Source organism: Pithys albifrons, chromosome 1, assembly GCF_047495875.1.
Source record: "Pithys albifrons albifrons isolate INPA30051 chromosome 1, PitAlb_v1, whole genome shotgun sequence".
Taxonomy (NCBI): domain Eukaryota; kingdom Metazoa; phylum Chordata; class Aves; order Passeriformes; family Thamnophilidae; genus Pithys; species Pithys albifrons.
In genome coordinates this window covers 23,791,364-23,806,562 of record NC_092458.1, presented here as the reverse complement: position 1 = coordinate 23,806,562, position 15,199 = coordinate 23,791,364, and the positions used below count along the sequence as shown (strand labels likewise).

Below are 15,199 nucleotides of genomic sequence, written 5' to 3'. Positions count from 1 at the left end.
ACAGAGAAAGGAACTGCAAGTCCCCAGAAAGTTCAAGGATGCTCCAACTTGGCCAAGCTGAGATTGTGCTGCTGAGTCCCTCAGGAGCATCCCTCAGGGGCTTGAGTCCCAAGAGCTTCTTGGCCTCTCCAAACAGACATTGGCTGGACTGCAGGCTCTGGGGTCTCCAGCTGATCCAAATCCCTCCATCTGCTCAATTTGCTCTGGAGTCAAGGCTTTCCAGGCTTTGATCTATCATTTTAATACTACGATACACATCTGCAACTCACTTCCAACCTATGCACCTGTAATGTGAGATGTCAAATTTTTAGGCAAGCCCTAAGAGTTTCTGCAATAAGAAAAGATCTGTACCATGTTTCACATGCTGAAAATAATTTCTCAGTAATGTGAAATTGTGTACTTTTGACAATTTGAATCAGCTTTTTGTGAATGTTTCTGATGAAGAGAAATTAAAGCCTATTTTTTTTTCTGGTGACTGAATGTAATCTGAAAAAGTCAAGCTCAGTTTGCAGTGGTGCTGTAGTGATATGTACACTTGAATTTAATTGCTATTCTTGTAGCCACCCACGCTCCCAGTAAAACTAGACTGCTAGAGTATGTTCAGTTTCCAGAATAGTGAATTTAGGTACCTAGAGAAGGTTAGGGGAATACAGTAATTTTGAAGGAAATATCCTCATACTTTTAAAAGTGTTTGAAATGTCTAAATAAGGATCTTGCTTATGCTTTTATGTTTTCATTAACCTCAGGAAGCATGCACCCTCCCCTTTAACTGTCTAGCACAGTAACTTGCCTCTACCACTGACTATGCATAGTCTAAAATTTAACATTAGCAAAACATATGAGCTGTGCACATTTTCACTTTTCCTTTAACTGATTGTTTAAAATTTGTTGATTCTTAAGAAATTAGTTTTAATGATAATTGCACATAGAAATACAAAAGTGAGGTAGGAGAAAAGTATGGCTTAATTTGTCGAGACTACTGTCCAGTGTATTTGCTCCAGCTTGTTAAAGTCAACAAGAAAGGAAAAAGTAAATTAATTCAACATGTAAAGAACAACATCACTATGATAACTTAGCTTCTGCTGAGAATAATCATCCAATAGCTTTGTGACAAGACACCAGTTCTCCTGGAGTGGATAAATTAATTCTCAAATAACAAAATGATGGTTGATCCCATAATATCACATATACATAACCAGAAATCAAACACCTGATCAAATTTTCAAGACATTAACTCACAGTAAAAATGAAGAAAGAGAGCAAAGCAGGCAGCAGAATTAACAGCTTGTTTTCCTGCACAAGAGAATTAATGCCTGAATATGAAAGCTCATTCACACAAGCATCAAGTGAGCTCTTATTTAAAAATTTAATTATTCATTTAAAGTTTATTTATTAAGATGGTTTTAATAAAATTACAATCATGAAATGCCTGATCATTTGTACATAACAAAGTGTGGCAGAGACAGAAAAAAGGAAAGCACACACAGCCTGTCACTTCACACACTGATTCAATTATCCTTAAGCTTTGAAAAACAAGAAATAAAGAGACTGTCATTGCCCCTTCCTAGTAAATTCAAGAGTACAAATTAATTCCAGAGACAAGAAAATTCAAAGTTAAGGATGAGAAGTAACTTTATGCCCTCCATTACATAAAGGACAGTTCCCTAATGGTGCTTTTCCAGCAGTGCTGTACTTGGAAACCTACTGGGCACTACCACACGCGTCAAACCTGACCTAGACTGTCCTTCCATTCTTGTCAATCAATGCAGGCTGTTCACATTAATGAGGTCTGATTTCATATAGAAATGTAGCATATGCACATACATCCCCTCCCTTAAATCAGCATATAGTTATAATGATCGATACATCCACACGTGCAGTTTCAAACATGCAATTCTGTTACATTTGTGATATATAAATCTCAGTTATTTAGCTTTTATTACTAGACTGATCTCAAAACCAGTCCAGCTACAGTTGCTGTGGCCTTTGCAACTTTAATAGCCTAATTAATAAATTTCAAGTGTCAAGCTGTCAGATCGCTAATTACTTGAGTTGCAGGTTAAAAGCAGTGTGGCATGTATGCGAACTAATGATGCTGACACTCAGTTTTTATAGACAGAAAAGTAATTATGATTTGCATCCTTGCAACGGGGTAGGAGTCCTACAAGCTTCTCTTTTTACCATTCCCAAAATGGTGAGTCTTTATGCTTGGGAACTGTCTTCTGTTAAAAGGCATTGCAGCCTAGTTGCTCCTCCTCTCAAGACTGACATTAAGACTGAAAAGGAATTCATGTTACCATGTACAGCTTGGGACTCAGAGATGAAGTTAATTCCCCAAATTCAGCCTTTCAGTCTCTTTGTTGGCCTTGATCACTACTTAACTGACAGGCACACTGATCTGAATAATGTGCAATCCACAACACTTTGGTGGAGTCCTCAGGTTTTAGTAAGCTGGGACAGCTATGCAGTTTACCTATGGGAAGTTTCTTAAGAGCTATAGAGACAACCCCTATGAAGTTTAATGAAGATTTTATACCACACTTTCTGAAAACCAATAGCTACCTTATGAAGGTTTCAAAAAACATGTTTGAAAAATTAGGAAACTATTCTTTGCATTTTGGAGCCTGAAAAGCAGATGCTTTCTAAAATCTGTGACTACAGATTAGGCCACAGAATAGCTTTTAATTGTTTTGAAATAGAAGTGGTGTCTAAAATTAACATAATCTAAGGCCAATAAGACAGGATTTCTCCAGGACTCTGGTGAGTTTTTTAAGGTACTTCTTCCCCACAAAGCACTCTAATTTCTGACCACGCAACCACTCAGGTCACAATACAGTTGTAATGTTTTTTTATGTACAAAATATGCTCATATATTGCTAGATGAAATCTTGTCCATCCTAAGCTTAAAAAAAATGGAAATTCTATTTTAGTAAGAGAAAAGGAAACCACTCTGGAAAGGATCTTTAAAAATGAATGGTAGATTTCTGAAATGGCTCTGCAATTCTAACTAATAGAAAATTTCCCACAGAGATGGATGAACAGGCAGAGAGAATATGAGAAAGTCAATATTAACCATTATTCACATATCTTTGCTCTCTGGCCTGTGGTTCTCCTATTCCTGTATTTATCACAATACATTTAGTTGTGAGGAAGTGCATCCACACACTGCCCATGCAGATACTCTGACAGGTGCACACCTTGTCCATGCACATCTGCACACATACCACCACAAGCACATTGTGTGGGGATAACTGTGGCAGAAACTGCAGAGCTGAAAGCACCACTTCACTTTGTCACCCCTATCTGGCACTTCAACTGCTTGTAAGCTGCTGATCCATCTCTTTCCTACCGGACTTACTCTAACTTTACAAGCCTTTATGCCGCCTACCATCTTTAGTCATTTGTGTGCATTCAATGAGAAAATAGTGAGTTATTTCCTTCTTTTTCTTTCATAACATGCCAGAGATATTTTGGTTTACACCCCTAATACTTCAAAATCATGACAGCCTCATCCACGGAAAAGCTGTTCTACTGTAGGCAAATGAAGTTTTCTTGGCTTTGTGGTTATAATTATTCCCTGATATAAATTTTGCGAAATGGCCTTACAAGTTGCCAAAGGAGCTTGCTTTAACAGGAGAAAGACTATAAACAGCATCAATACCATCTTTCAAGCTTGAACACTTATGGAATATGCTTGTGACATCTAAAAAGTGTATGGTGATACAACGTGAAATCTGTTGGCTCTTGCACAGGATAGCTTATTTCATTCCCTTCTGATTTACCATGTATAAATAATGTGGTTTCCCCAAGCTCATGTTGATGAGCTTTATCATGAGCCACAGTGTATCCTCCTTCCCGGGATACACATACAATAGTGGAGCTGGTTTTAAGGGACCATCAGCAGGACTAGTGGCTTTGGTGCCCTGGGGAATCAAATACTTCCCTGGCAAATGCTCCTCTGGACCCTCTGGGCATCATGGTGCTGGGCTGCCTGTCTCTCTAGCAAAGCTGCCCCTTGAAGCCAGGTTGGTGGCAGGAGATTTATGCCCAATCCTCAGCATCCGACTACAGAGGCCAGTGTGGTAGTAAAGGCTACCTCAGACTGCAAAGGCTTCAAAGAAAATTTCAGCTAGTGAAGCCAAATAACGCAGGAGCAATGGATGCAAGAAGGAGCCTCCTGATTCTTTGCAGCTGTATGTGCCCTAAGGTCTCAGTCAGGAGCCTCAGCAGGAGCCCACAGAAGGCACCACAACTGGACAACCCACCAGAGACACCTGTGGTTTTGTCTTGCAGCGAGGAGCCTATGACCCACATCAGCATCCGTTCTGCTGCCAAGAGATATGCAAGACTATGTAGCCTTGCTGAGGCTATAAGCAGGGAAAGGGCAGGGGAAACTGCCACATACACACTTTGGGGAAGAATATCAGCATAGCATCAACCTCAGCCCAGAAATCTCACACACTTAGTCAGGGCTTGTGTAGTACACATTGTGAGGAGGAATCGTTCTACATGATGCTGCATGTCTTACCTTGTTTGGGAAGGGAAACTTGCTTTGCTCTGCCTTTCCTGGTGTGTGAATAGCTGACAGTGGTGGAGGCCATGAATGGGTCATCTCCTGAAAAACAGTGTAATTCAGCAAACTGTGTTTAGAAAGTCAATAGGAGACAATGATAGCATATCAGTAGCAAGAGTGCCTGGGCAGTAGAATATTTAAGTTACTGCAGCTTCTAGGAAATGCCCAGTTTTCAAATAATCTAGACGCTGCATGAGCTACAATGATTTTTACAGACTCTTGAGAGCAGTTATTAAGCAGCATTTCATTTTCCTGAATAGGTAATGCATCTCAAGTGTAAGAAGTTTGATTTTTCTGACAATCTGCAAACACATTTTAATCACACAATGTATTCTGGCTAGTGAGACTAACATGAAGCATGGGAATAGAAGTTTCAGTTCATGACCAAGTAATGGGGTACATACCATGTGCTCATCACAAAATAGATTCCATAGACAAGGTCAAAATGATAAATGCTTAGCACTTGTTCAACAGTTAATTCCTAAAATTGCCTTTATCATTCTAAAGCAGCTGAAGAAGTTCCTAACTCCAATGTATTTGTACCTTTCAGGACAAAGATATGTGCCAAGCCCTAAATAAGATGTGCTGCACTCCATCTTTGCCTCCTCCCTGTGTTGTCTTGAGGGATATGTTTTAATACCTAAGAGACAGGTCAGCTTGACCTGTACTTGTATGTAGTCATCTTTGACACAGTTCCAGGTAGCAGGCAGACAGATGTTCAATACTGTTATCATTCAAGCCTGAGTCAGTCTCCAAAGTAAGGGGGCTTTTGGGGAGGTGCAAATTAAACACTTTAGAAAAGAAGTTTGTTAAGAGAGAGGCTTCATATTCCCCCTCTAGTGCAGGATGTTAAGAGATAGACGTGGGGTTTTTTATAAGTTCAGCACCAACAGCCATAATATTTGGTACACAGTAACTTAAAAGAATTAATATGAGAAGTAATGCCAAGCATGACAGCCCATACGTTTGAAGAGCTGGAGAGCAAATAACATCCTGACTAAGCAGGGGGCTTGCTGACAATATCAAGAGTTTGCCTGGCAGATGCTTTGCTGAGTTTTGCTGCCCTTAGCTGACTGTGGAATTGTTTCTCAGTGATGATATTCCAAGGAGTCATGCAGAGATCCACAATCAGTCCTAAAATAATACTGGAGTTATATTTCCATGAGTCATTACCTTTTAAAGAGAAAATGTTCTTGTTGGAAAAAAGTGCATGTGAATCTTTTGTCCATCCTTCCTCAGTGCTGATGGAACTGCTTCCTGACCCGGCATAGACTGAGCTGACAATTTTTTACATTGTGGAAGGTCTCTGGCTGTTTTACCAATGAACAAATCAGCCCTTTCAACACAGTTTATTAGTAATAAATGTCACCTTTAAAGCACTTTTGATAAACAGTTTATTTCCTAATAAAAACTGCATTCTTTTATTTTATTTGAGGATAAAAAGTTACTTGATTTATTATACTTCTGTAATCTATGTGTGTGCCTCTAATCAGAGCATCATCTGGTTTGCAGTTTCAGTATCCAAATTGCTTTGCTTTTCAGTTCTTTGAGGCAGATCATTCATCTTATGACTTCCTTATCTGATAAGTGCCAGCAATAACATTATATAGTAATTTTTAATATACAGTAACTTCTTAAAACTCAGGAAACAAAAACCACAGGCAATCAGATTTCTGTTTGCTATAAGTACCTGGCACACGTGCTATTGTTTGCAAAAGATTAAGGAATTACACATTGAGAAATATTCCAACAGTAAAGGTTTATGACAATAAATAGACAAAAAGGAGATTTGCAATGAGGATATTTAACCTAAAGGTTATGATTAAAAGTATCATTTTCACACCTTCTTTTCTCTCCTTTTCCCTTACGGGACCATTTAGTTACTTCCTAGAAAATGTGATGTTGTGTAGATAGACTAAAGGTGTTTCCACCAACCCACCAAAGTATTTTTCCCTTCACGTGGAGGTGCAGAACCCAATAGGATGCATAGGAAGGACTATGTGTCCCTTTCTCCTGAAGGGCAATGCTTCATGTGATCTCTGTCAATTGGAGAATGGGGGCAGCCAGACTGGGAACACCTGGCAGCTTTGACCTAAAGTTATCCTACCTGTGAAATATTCTATTCAGTACTTATGATTTCCATTTGCTCCAGAAGCAGTTCTTCCATGTTGCATGGCTGGTGACCCCCACTGTCACCTTCAGGGAAACATCTGAGAAGTCTGCTATATGCCATGCAGAAACCAATCTGTTACAGCAGCAGAGCTCCTTCCTCCCACCTTGCCTGCCCAAGTCTGACAACAATGCTTTTATCCAGGGAAAGGACCAGAGGGCTGATTAAAAATAAGGGTGACCTTTTTTTGACATGTCAAAATCTTTCATTTCTTCTTTTCCCCAAGATTATTTCTCACCCACACTTCAATAAAAATAGCCTTAATGGTCTTTTTTTTTTTTTCCCCCAGCTAGCTTCTCTTCTCCTTTTCCACTTTGAATTGTGGAATATAATAATGCTTTGTACATAATTTAAATTTGATGTAACCCTTTCTGACACAAAGATTTAGTAAGACCACTGATGTCTGTCAGGGTTAATAATTGCCATTATCATGAATACCTAAATGTAAATTTACTAGACTAATACATTGAGTTGTGATGATACGGTGTATTTATCACTACCGTTTGGAATTCAGAAAACTATAAAATTTAACTGAATTAGGAAAAAATAATCAGAAAGCTACCATGAAAAATATCCCAAACTACAGGTTGTCACCACTGAGGAGTGGTAAGATTTAAACATAGTGAAATATTTCTTAAAAAGAGAAACATTAAACTATGTGCACAGTCTACTTCTGGCTGCCAAGAACAGAATCTCAAAAATCAGGAGAAAGGATTTATGTGTCCAGTAAGTGTCAACACCTTACAAGGTCAAGCAGAAACAAACACAGAATATGTTCCTATGTCCCAAATCTCGGAATTTTAGACTCTATCTGAAGATATTTGAGACAGATTAAAAACGCTAGTGGTGACATATGGTTATAGTAAGACTTTTTTATAGAACACAGTGATAAATGTTTGAAAATGCAAGCCCAAATGGCAACTATTTAACTAACTAAACAGAAAGGACTCAACTTTTATTGTTAAAATTAACTTGCATGCACAGCTTCCCTTCTCTGCTCAGGTAACTTGCCTGTCTTTGGAGTTTGGGATTGTCAATATTGGCATAAGGCACTTGCTGGACTGAAAACTATTACAAATGGACCGATGAAAATTTAAGTGTACTTGAGATCCTCAGAACCTTCAAACTGGTGTTAGAGCACTGATTGACTCAAAAGATTTTTGAGAAAAAGTAGGGTCTTTTTTAGCATAAATAAACAAAAAAATAAGTCAGAAACACCTGGCACCAGAAAATGTTCTAGCCACTACAAGATATCGATCTAATTTAAAACCAGTTCAGAGCCTTCTTCAAACTTGATTACATTAAGCTTAAAGTCCTGAACAATGTTAACTAACTAAAAAGAGTACTGAGAAGACACTTCGGGTCCAGAAGTGGGAAAAAAAAGACTTATGGATCACAGAACCATTCCCTGACTAGACTGCTTAAAAGTATGGATGAGCACATATGCCCAACTGCAGGATGGCTTGTTTGAGATGACAATGACTATGCTCCTCCTTCTGCAGCCAGATGCACAAGTCCAGGGGGCAGCTCTGAGGCCTCCTCTGTTTCTTAATGTACATTTTTCCTCGGGAGGGGCTTGCAGTGATGTTGTTTTGCACAGACGTCTTTGTGGTGGTGATGGCATGTCTCATTCACATGCATACTGTAACTCTACAATTCTGCAGCTCTACTCATTTCTACCTGTAGTAAATCAGTTTTCACCAGTCATACATAAATGTCCAGTTTTACAAGCTATAAAGGTCCAAGCCTAGTTAATCTTATTCAACATGCCAACTTGGCTTTTCTTCTTACTGAAGGGAAAACCTTCAAATAAAGAAATCTATAGTATTGCATATCCTTGCTTCAAATTCAGTTTCCGCAGCAACAATTAAGTAACCAGACATTTCTTGTGGATTAATGACTGCTTGGCAGTGTTTTGTCTGGGGCTTTTAACCCTAGCTTGTAGGTAATTTTTCAGAAAAAGTACCATTCAGAGGTAAATAATAATACTCACTCTAGACTTAAGGCAATTCTATTTATCCAGTGCCATCAATCTTGCTGTGTGGCACATGATGCCAGGAATGGTTGAACTGATTCAAAAAAATTCTAATTAATAACAAGCAGGGAGAGATGGGTATCATCTAGATTTAAAGTCTAGCCACATGTATAATCTTGCTATTCATTCACTGCCAAAACCAGAACTTATCATTGGGTCATTAAGAAAATTGACTGTTTAATCCTCCTCTCTGCTTGTGCTCACCTAGCCAATATTTGATTAATAATATTTTGCCTCTCCACACATGATGATTTAAGAAATATTTGTAGCATCTCATAAAGGACCCTGTCAAATACCTTTTGAAAATTGTTTTCGCTGACTCAACTTCATTCACTGCTCTACTGACATGTCACAGGAATTATAGGAGATTCGTGAGACACAATTTTCCCTTGCAAATATTCTGCTGCTTAGCTCAGGGGGTCTGGAGAGGATCTGCGTTTGTAGTTACCTACACTGAAGTGCAGATTTCAGGGAAGCATTATATATATTTATTCAGCTGGAAGTCAAGGCAATGCAAAGCTAATGTAGAGCTTTCCAAGACCCTTTAGCAAGTGATCACAGGACACAGTTTGAGAGCCTCTAATCCAGTTACTCCCTTGTCTTCACTTTTTTTTTTTTTTAACACAGGAGACTCTTTAACTGCTGTCAGTTGGCAAATACCCCTTTCAGTTCAGTGAAGCTACATTGGCACTAGCTGACAACATGGCTGTGATTTTAGTGTCAAACATCCAAAGCAAAGAGTCTGACGCTGAAACTTTTGGAGGCTATGTTGAAGCTTGACAGCATTTCACCGTGGTAAAGTTCCTATTGTGTGAAAAGCCAATTTTCTTTTTAAAAAATTGAATTCTGTAGTATCTGCTTTTGCTGCAACTTTTCTAACCCAAACCTCATATATGCACCTTTAAAATGGAAAGATAAACCTGTTTTCTCTTGTTTCTTTATGATGTCACTTACCCATACTTAGAACTCTTTTTCTTCTTCCTCATAAGCTCTGTATTTTCCTTGGAGCAATGCTTTCCATTTGAACAGTTTTTATTTGCCATTATCCTTGTGACAACATGTTACTCAGAACTGCCACCACCCAACAAAATATCTTACCATTTTCCAGCTTCTGTTGTTTCCTGTTTTGCTTCCTTTCTGCCCACTATTTGTGCGGGTTTTAATTTAGAGTTAATATTGTCATGTGTGATGCAAAATGCTTTCTAAAGTTGAGATAAGTGACACATGTGGTTTCACTCACTCACTAACTGAAGGAGGAAATGGCAGAACAACTACGAGCTCCCTGTCATGGTGCTGAAATTGCAGCCAGGACACTGAGCTGAGTACCAGTTCAGCACTGAACCTCAGTCAACAGTTTGTTGGTTTGCCCTACTCCTGCTAAAATGATTTCAAGGAGTCACTTTTTTCATAGCAATCTGCTGCAAACACATTCTACCACATTTCCTCTTTGGCACCATCCCAAGACTCTTCAAATGTCCTGCTGCTTTCTGTAATATGAATTCCTTTCAATGGATTTCATTGGTATAACCTCCAAAAATACATGACAATCCTGGGGAGAGTGCTCATAAAGGAATTTTTTTTGTTCTAAACAAAGAAATAAAGGTAACTGTGTAGCCTGCCTGTAACTGTGCTGTTTGTGCTGTGCCTGGTTCTTCAGACCTGCACAGATGGTCATCAGCAGAAACTGCTTGATAGAAACAGGACTCTGTGTGTGTGTGCCTGTGTGTGTGTGTGCCTGTGAGGTGGGAAGAAAGAAAGGAAAAAAATGATAAATTAGGCCTGTGGAAGGGGAGAAAGTAAGAGATTTTGCAGACTGCAGCATTAAAGAATGTGTTCAGCATTAAATCTCCAGATATTTGGTATCTACTGAACTAAACCATTTCAAATCATGAACATTTGCAACGTGATCTGTGGATCAATTCACTCAGAAATGCCAGTGCAATAAGTTTCTGTTTGGAATATGTTATCTCTGCTTTAGTGGAACCATCCTGCAAATAACGTGCAACACTTCGTCAAGGTTCAGCAATCTAGGACAGATAAATGTAAAAGAAGGCTACAGCTTCTGCTTATCAAACTGACTTATTTAGGTCCTTCACTGTACACTTACAATTCCTTACCACAGAGTTCTGCAAATTTTTATTCATTTTTTTGAGGGACTAAATGAGCCTTTAAGTCTAGAAGAAGCTGTGGATACCCGAAAGAAATGTGGTTTGATTCTAAGAGCAAGCATTAAATAGTGTATAACCCATGTCATGCCATTTCTCTTATTAGGGAACGAAGAAGGTGTTAGTTTACAGGTATAGAACAGCATTTAGAGGATTTCATTAAAATCTTTTGAATAGTCTTCACTTAAATGAATAATAAAAAAAAAGTACAAAATTTCTCCTTTAGTGGGATGAATATCTGTTCTAGCAAAGAAGCTGTGGTTTTAGATGAATGCACTGAGCCATATGATACAACAAACTGTCTGAAAACCAGCCTTGTCCAGGCAAGCTGCGATGATGTGGTTAATCAAGGTAAAATCTTTATTAGTGCATTAACCTCCTGCACCCAAGGACTATGGATTCTAATTCCTGAATTGCCATGCAAGACTGATGCAGCTAGTTTTCTAGTCTCGGTTGGCAGCAAGCTAACAGAAGTAGCTAATGAAGATGAATAGCTGCCTCTTGGGAGGGGGAGAAGGAGACACAGGAAGGGAAAAGACCTAGGATACTACAAGGTTCAGGTCTCTGCATGATTTCAGATAATAATGGAAAAGTGCGCACAGCCGACATTTTCAGGGACTGTAAGAAACATGTTAATTCTACTAACAAAGCAATGGTAGTGGACTCAGGATTGCTCTGGAAACATTTCAAGAAGTTAAGACTATTGCAAAAAAAGACCAAGCCATTGGTCAGGATCTTCCTCTGGTATTGATGGATGATTGTATTAATATGGACAAAAGAGCAGAGAAAAAAATGCCCAAAGCTGAAAAACAGGCACATTCACTGAAGAAAACATCTGCAGTTTGGAGAAGACAAAAATACCATCACAGTAAATATTTATCAATACTGAAATATCTTTTTCACAAATGCATGTAGTGTTCTAATATAAACATCCCTTTCATCCAGACAAAAATACACTACTAAATTCAAGGAGGTCATTGAAGCAAGCTTTATGGGAGAAAATATCTATTCCCTTTTGAAATCAGACAAATTTTTCAAGTTCCTTATTTTGTAGAAGGGTGGAAGCTTTCTGCTAGGTACACTAGTGGTCCTGGATCACACCTTGGACAGAAGCTAAAGTAGCAGGTCATTGGTTTGGTCACAGCACCAAGCCTGACAGAGTTCAAGAAGCTTTTGGACAATACTCTTGGGCACATGGTGAGACTCTTGGGGATGGTCCTGTGCAGGACTGGATCCTGATGGCTCCCCTTCAACTCACCATATTCTGTAATTCTGTGAATTCTTTCTTAGTTCCAGTCTTTCATATCCCTGAAATCATTTTAAGAGGACTGGGGGTACCATAAAGACTTACTTGGTTCCTGGCAACCTGAGGGGTCATAAAAAGGGTTCTGTGCATCCACAGTGGAGGTTCGCTAGTGGATATGAACTGGTATTTTTAGCTCAACTTGGTCTGAGAACTGATTATGTCAAGTTTCATGAACTTAGAGGTAACAGAGTGATGCCTGTGTGCTCCATACACAAGTAAAGGGCAGACGTTACACGAAGTAAATACCTTGTGCTTGGGGATAAAGTTTAAGGTGCTACCAGAATGCCTTTTGGCTACCATACCTGCAATGGTTGCCAAGTGTAATAAGAAGCAAAGAAGCTTCTGTTCTGTGCTACTACAACACACTTGGTCAGTGCGCAAAGATGATAGAGAAGAAAGAAAAAAGTCAGAATTAAAGTATTAGAGGTTAAAATTTTGTCAAATGTAGCTCTATAAAGTACAGCTCCAAGAGGTTTTGCACTCGTGGCTTCTTAATGAAATTAGATTAAATGTGGTCCATTTCCAGGTGGAAAACACACCAGGCAGGACCTCAGTCTGCAGAGCTTAGCATCAAGGCGGAGATTCTCCTTTCCTTTTCCCTGCCTACAGAGAGGTTCTGCAAGGCAAAACAGTGTGTAAATCCTTCCTGGAACCTTGCATGGATGTGGCTCACTGCAATTAGCAAACAATTTTGTTTATGATGCTCTGACAACTTGGGGAATCTGTTCATATGCAAGTCATTTATTCTGAATGAGATTAAGAAATCAGTTTAGCACTGTGTGCTTCAGTGTATGTGAATTCAACCATCTGTTCTCAAGGTTGCATTGTGTGCCTCCTAGATCTGAATTGACAGGAAGATGTTAAATCTTGATGGCTTGTATTCTAGAAGCAGCACAGTGGCACAATGTGGTGGCTGAAGGCAACAGTTACCAGCTCAGCTGAGTACAGAATTGAACACAGACAGATTCATGTCCAGAAATGAAGAATACGATGTATACCTGTTAGACTGGGACACTGGATCCAGAAAGGAGTTAGGGATCATCAGGGGACAAGAAACTGAAAACAACCTCCCAATACCTCATACTCTTGTCCAAGGAGCTAAATCCATTAGGCTGCATTTGAAAATTGGTAAGTAAGTAGCACAGTAAAACTGGTGAAGCCAATGCTGGAATAACCTGTGTTTTTGAAGACATTTCTTCAAAAATGCTGGAAATTCTGAGAAGTTGAAAGAAAGGAACAAAACAAGATCACAGATGTTTACAGAGATCATCTCTGTTAGACTAAGAGCTACTATGTTTAATTTGCATAAGCATTTTTCGTGGGGAAAACCTCCTCTAACATGAGTTCTAGAAAACTTAGTTGTAGCCAACTGTCAAGTGTCCCAAGGTAAAGGCAGAACCTCTACTCAACACCTTCAACAGGATTCTCAAGAGATGACTGAAAAAAAATCAGGGTTGTTTGTGCTTAACAGAGTTATTAATGTATACAAAATTTCCAAATAGGTCTCAGTGGAAACTGTTGTCAGTTCACAATAATAGAAGAAGATAAAAATCACTGACCTCATTAGCGATATAACATACATAGTTCTTGTATCATGGACCAATGGACAAAAGAACAAAAAGGCAAAGTGAAGTTAGGAAAAAGAACAACTTCTCATGAGCTGGTGGTTCACTGCTAGGATGCAGTGCTATGGAAATGCCTGTCTTCATATTTTCAAGGCATAAGACAGTGAAAGGATGACTTTCTGAATTATGTGGTTCTGCCAAATACAAGATAATGGACTGAAGACAGAGGAGAGTGGCTGCAGTTATCTGGCTTGTCACACAGGTCAGAACACTAGTCAGTTTGCGTGATGAAATAACCATTCAGACTTACACCTAAAATTTAGCTAAATGGGATTTTCTTGTTCTGTATTTTGCAGCTTCTTTTTCAGTCCATCAAAATCCTTAGCCTTTATGGCTCTCCTACATGCTTTATAAGTCAGGAAAATGTGAATCTTAGGTCCTGACCACAAAAGGGTGGACTGCAAGCAAAAGGATGTCCCACTGTGTTTTAGAAGACAGAAACGAAAGTTTCTTCTTTCCTTATGTATCAGTAATCTATGGCCTATAGTTGTCCCCTGCTACTTCTGAGCATACAACCTCCAGATGCAACACAGTTAACCCTGGGGATTTAACCTAGAGGTCAACACAATGAAGGCATCTGGCCAACACTCTTGCTATGGTCAGCAGAAAGATAGACTTTGGCATGGGGCACATGAGTGGACTTAAGATCTGGAGCATCCTCTGGAAGAGCGGGGAGAGGGTTGGAGGACAGTCCCTTGTTGCTGTATATTAAAACGTGAGGCTTGCAGGCAGCACTTTGCCCCTGGGAGTTCTTATGAGGGCATTATGTACAGACAGGAAGCCTGGCCTGTCTCTGCTCACCATGCTGCTTTCAGAAACCAGTGGCAGGAGCATGAAACAACTACCATTCCACTCTGTTACACAAGGGGTGGCCTTTGGGATGCTGTCAGAGGCAGGCAGAGCCCCTTTGTTTGCCTCAGATGTCCCTAGGCAATGTGGCATTTCTCCTTAAAATTCATTTTAAATTGTGCTTCTATCTAGCTGCAAAAACACCCATGGAGCAGTGAAGGAGACCATACTGTACCTGTGCAATTCACACTTGTCTAGTGTTTATATTAAGTGCATTGTTTGTCTCGGTTTGAGGGAAAAACCAAAATGTTTTACCCACAAGCAGGGGAGGGGCCTCCTCCTCAATAATCACACCACTCTTTATCAAATTTAAGAAAAGGAATTTTAATACAAGAAGGATAACTGCTATATATATATATATATATATGTAAACAGACTAGTGCAACCCACTTCCCCAACACCATAAGAGGAAAAAAAAAAAACAACAACAACAAAACCCAGCAGGTTTTCCTCCGGGAGAAAAGGTTATACTTAAG

The 15,199-nt window shown here is 39.3% G+C and overlaps 1 protein-coding gene across 1 annotated transcript in view; it reads right to left on the bottom strand.

Moving 5' to 3' along the window:
* Positions 1-15,199, bottom strand: part of AFF3 (ALF transcription elongation factor 3) — a 328,111-nt gene that overhangs the window by 127,073 nt on the left and 185,839 nt on the right. Inside the window, exon 5 of the mRNA XM_071568183.1 lies at positions 4,529-4,615. Coding sequence (XP_071424284.1) covers positions 4,529-4,615 — 87 coding nt within the window. The remainder of the gene's footprint in view (positions 1-4,528; positions 4,616-15,199) is intronic.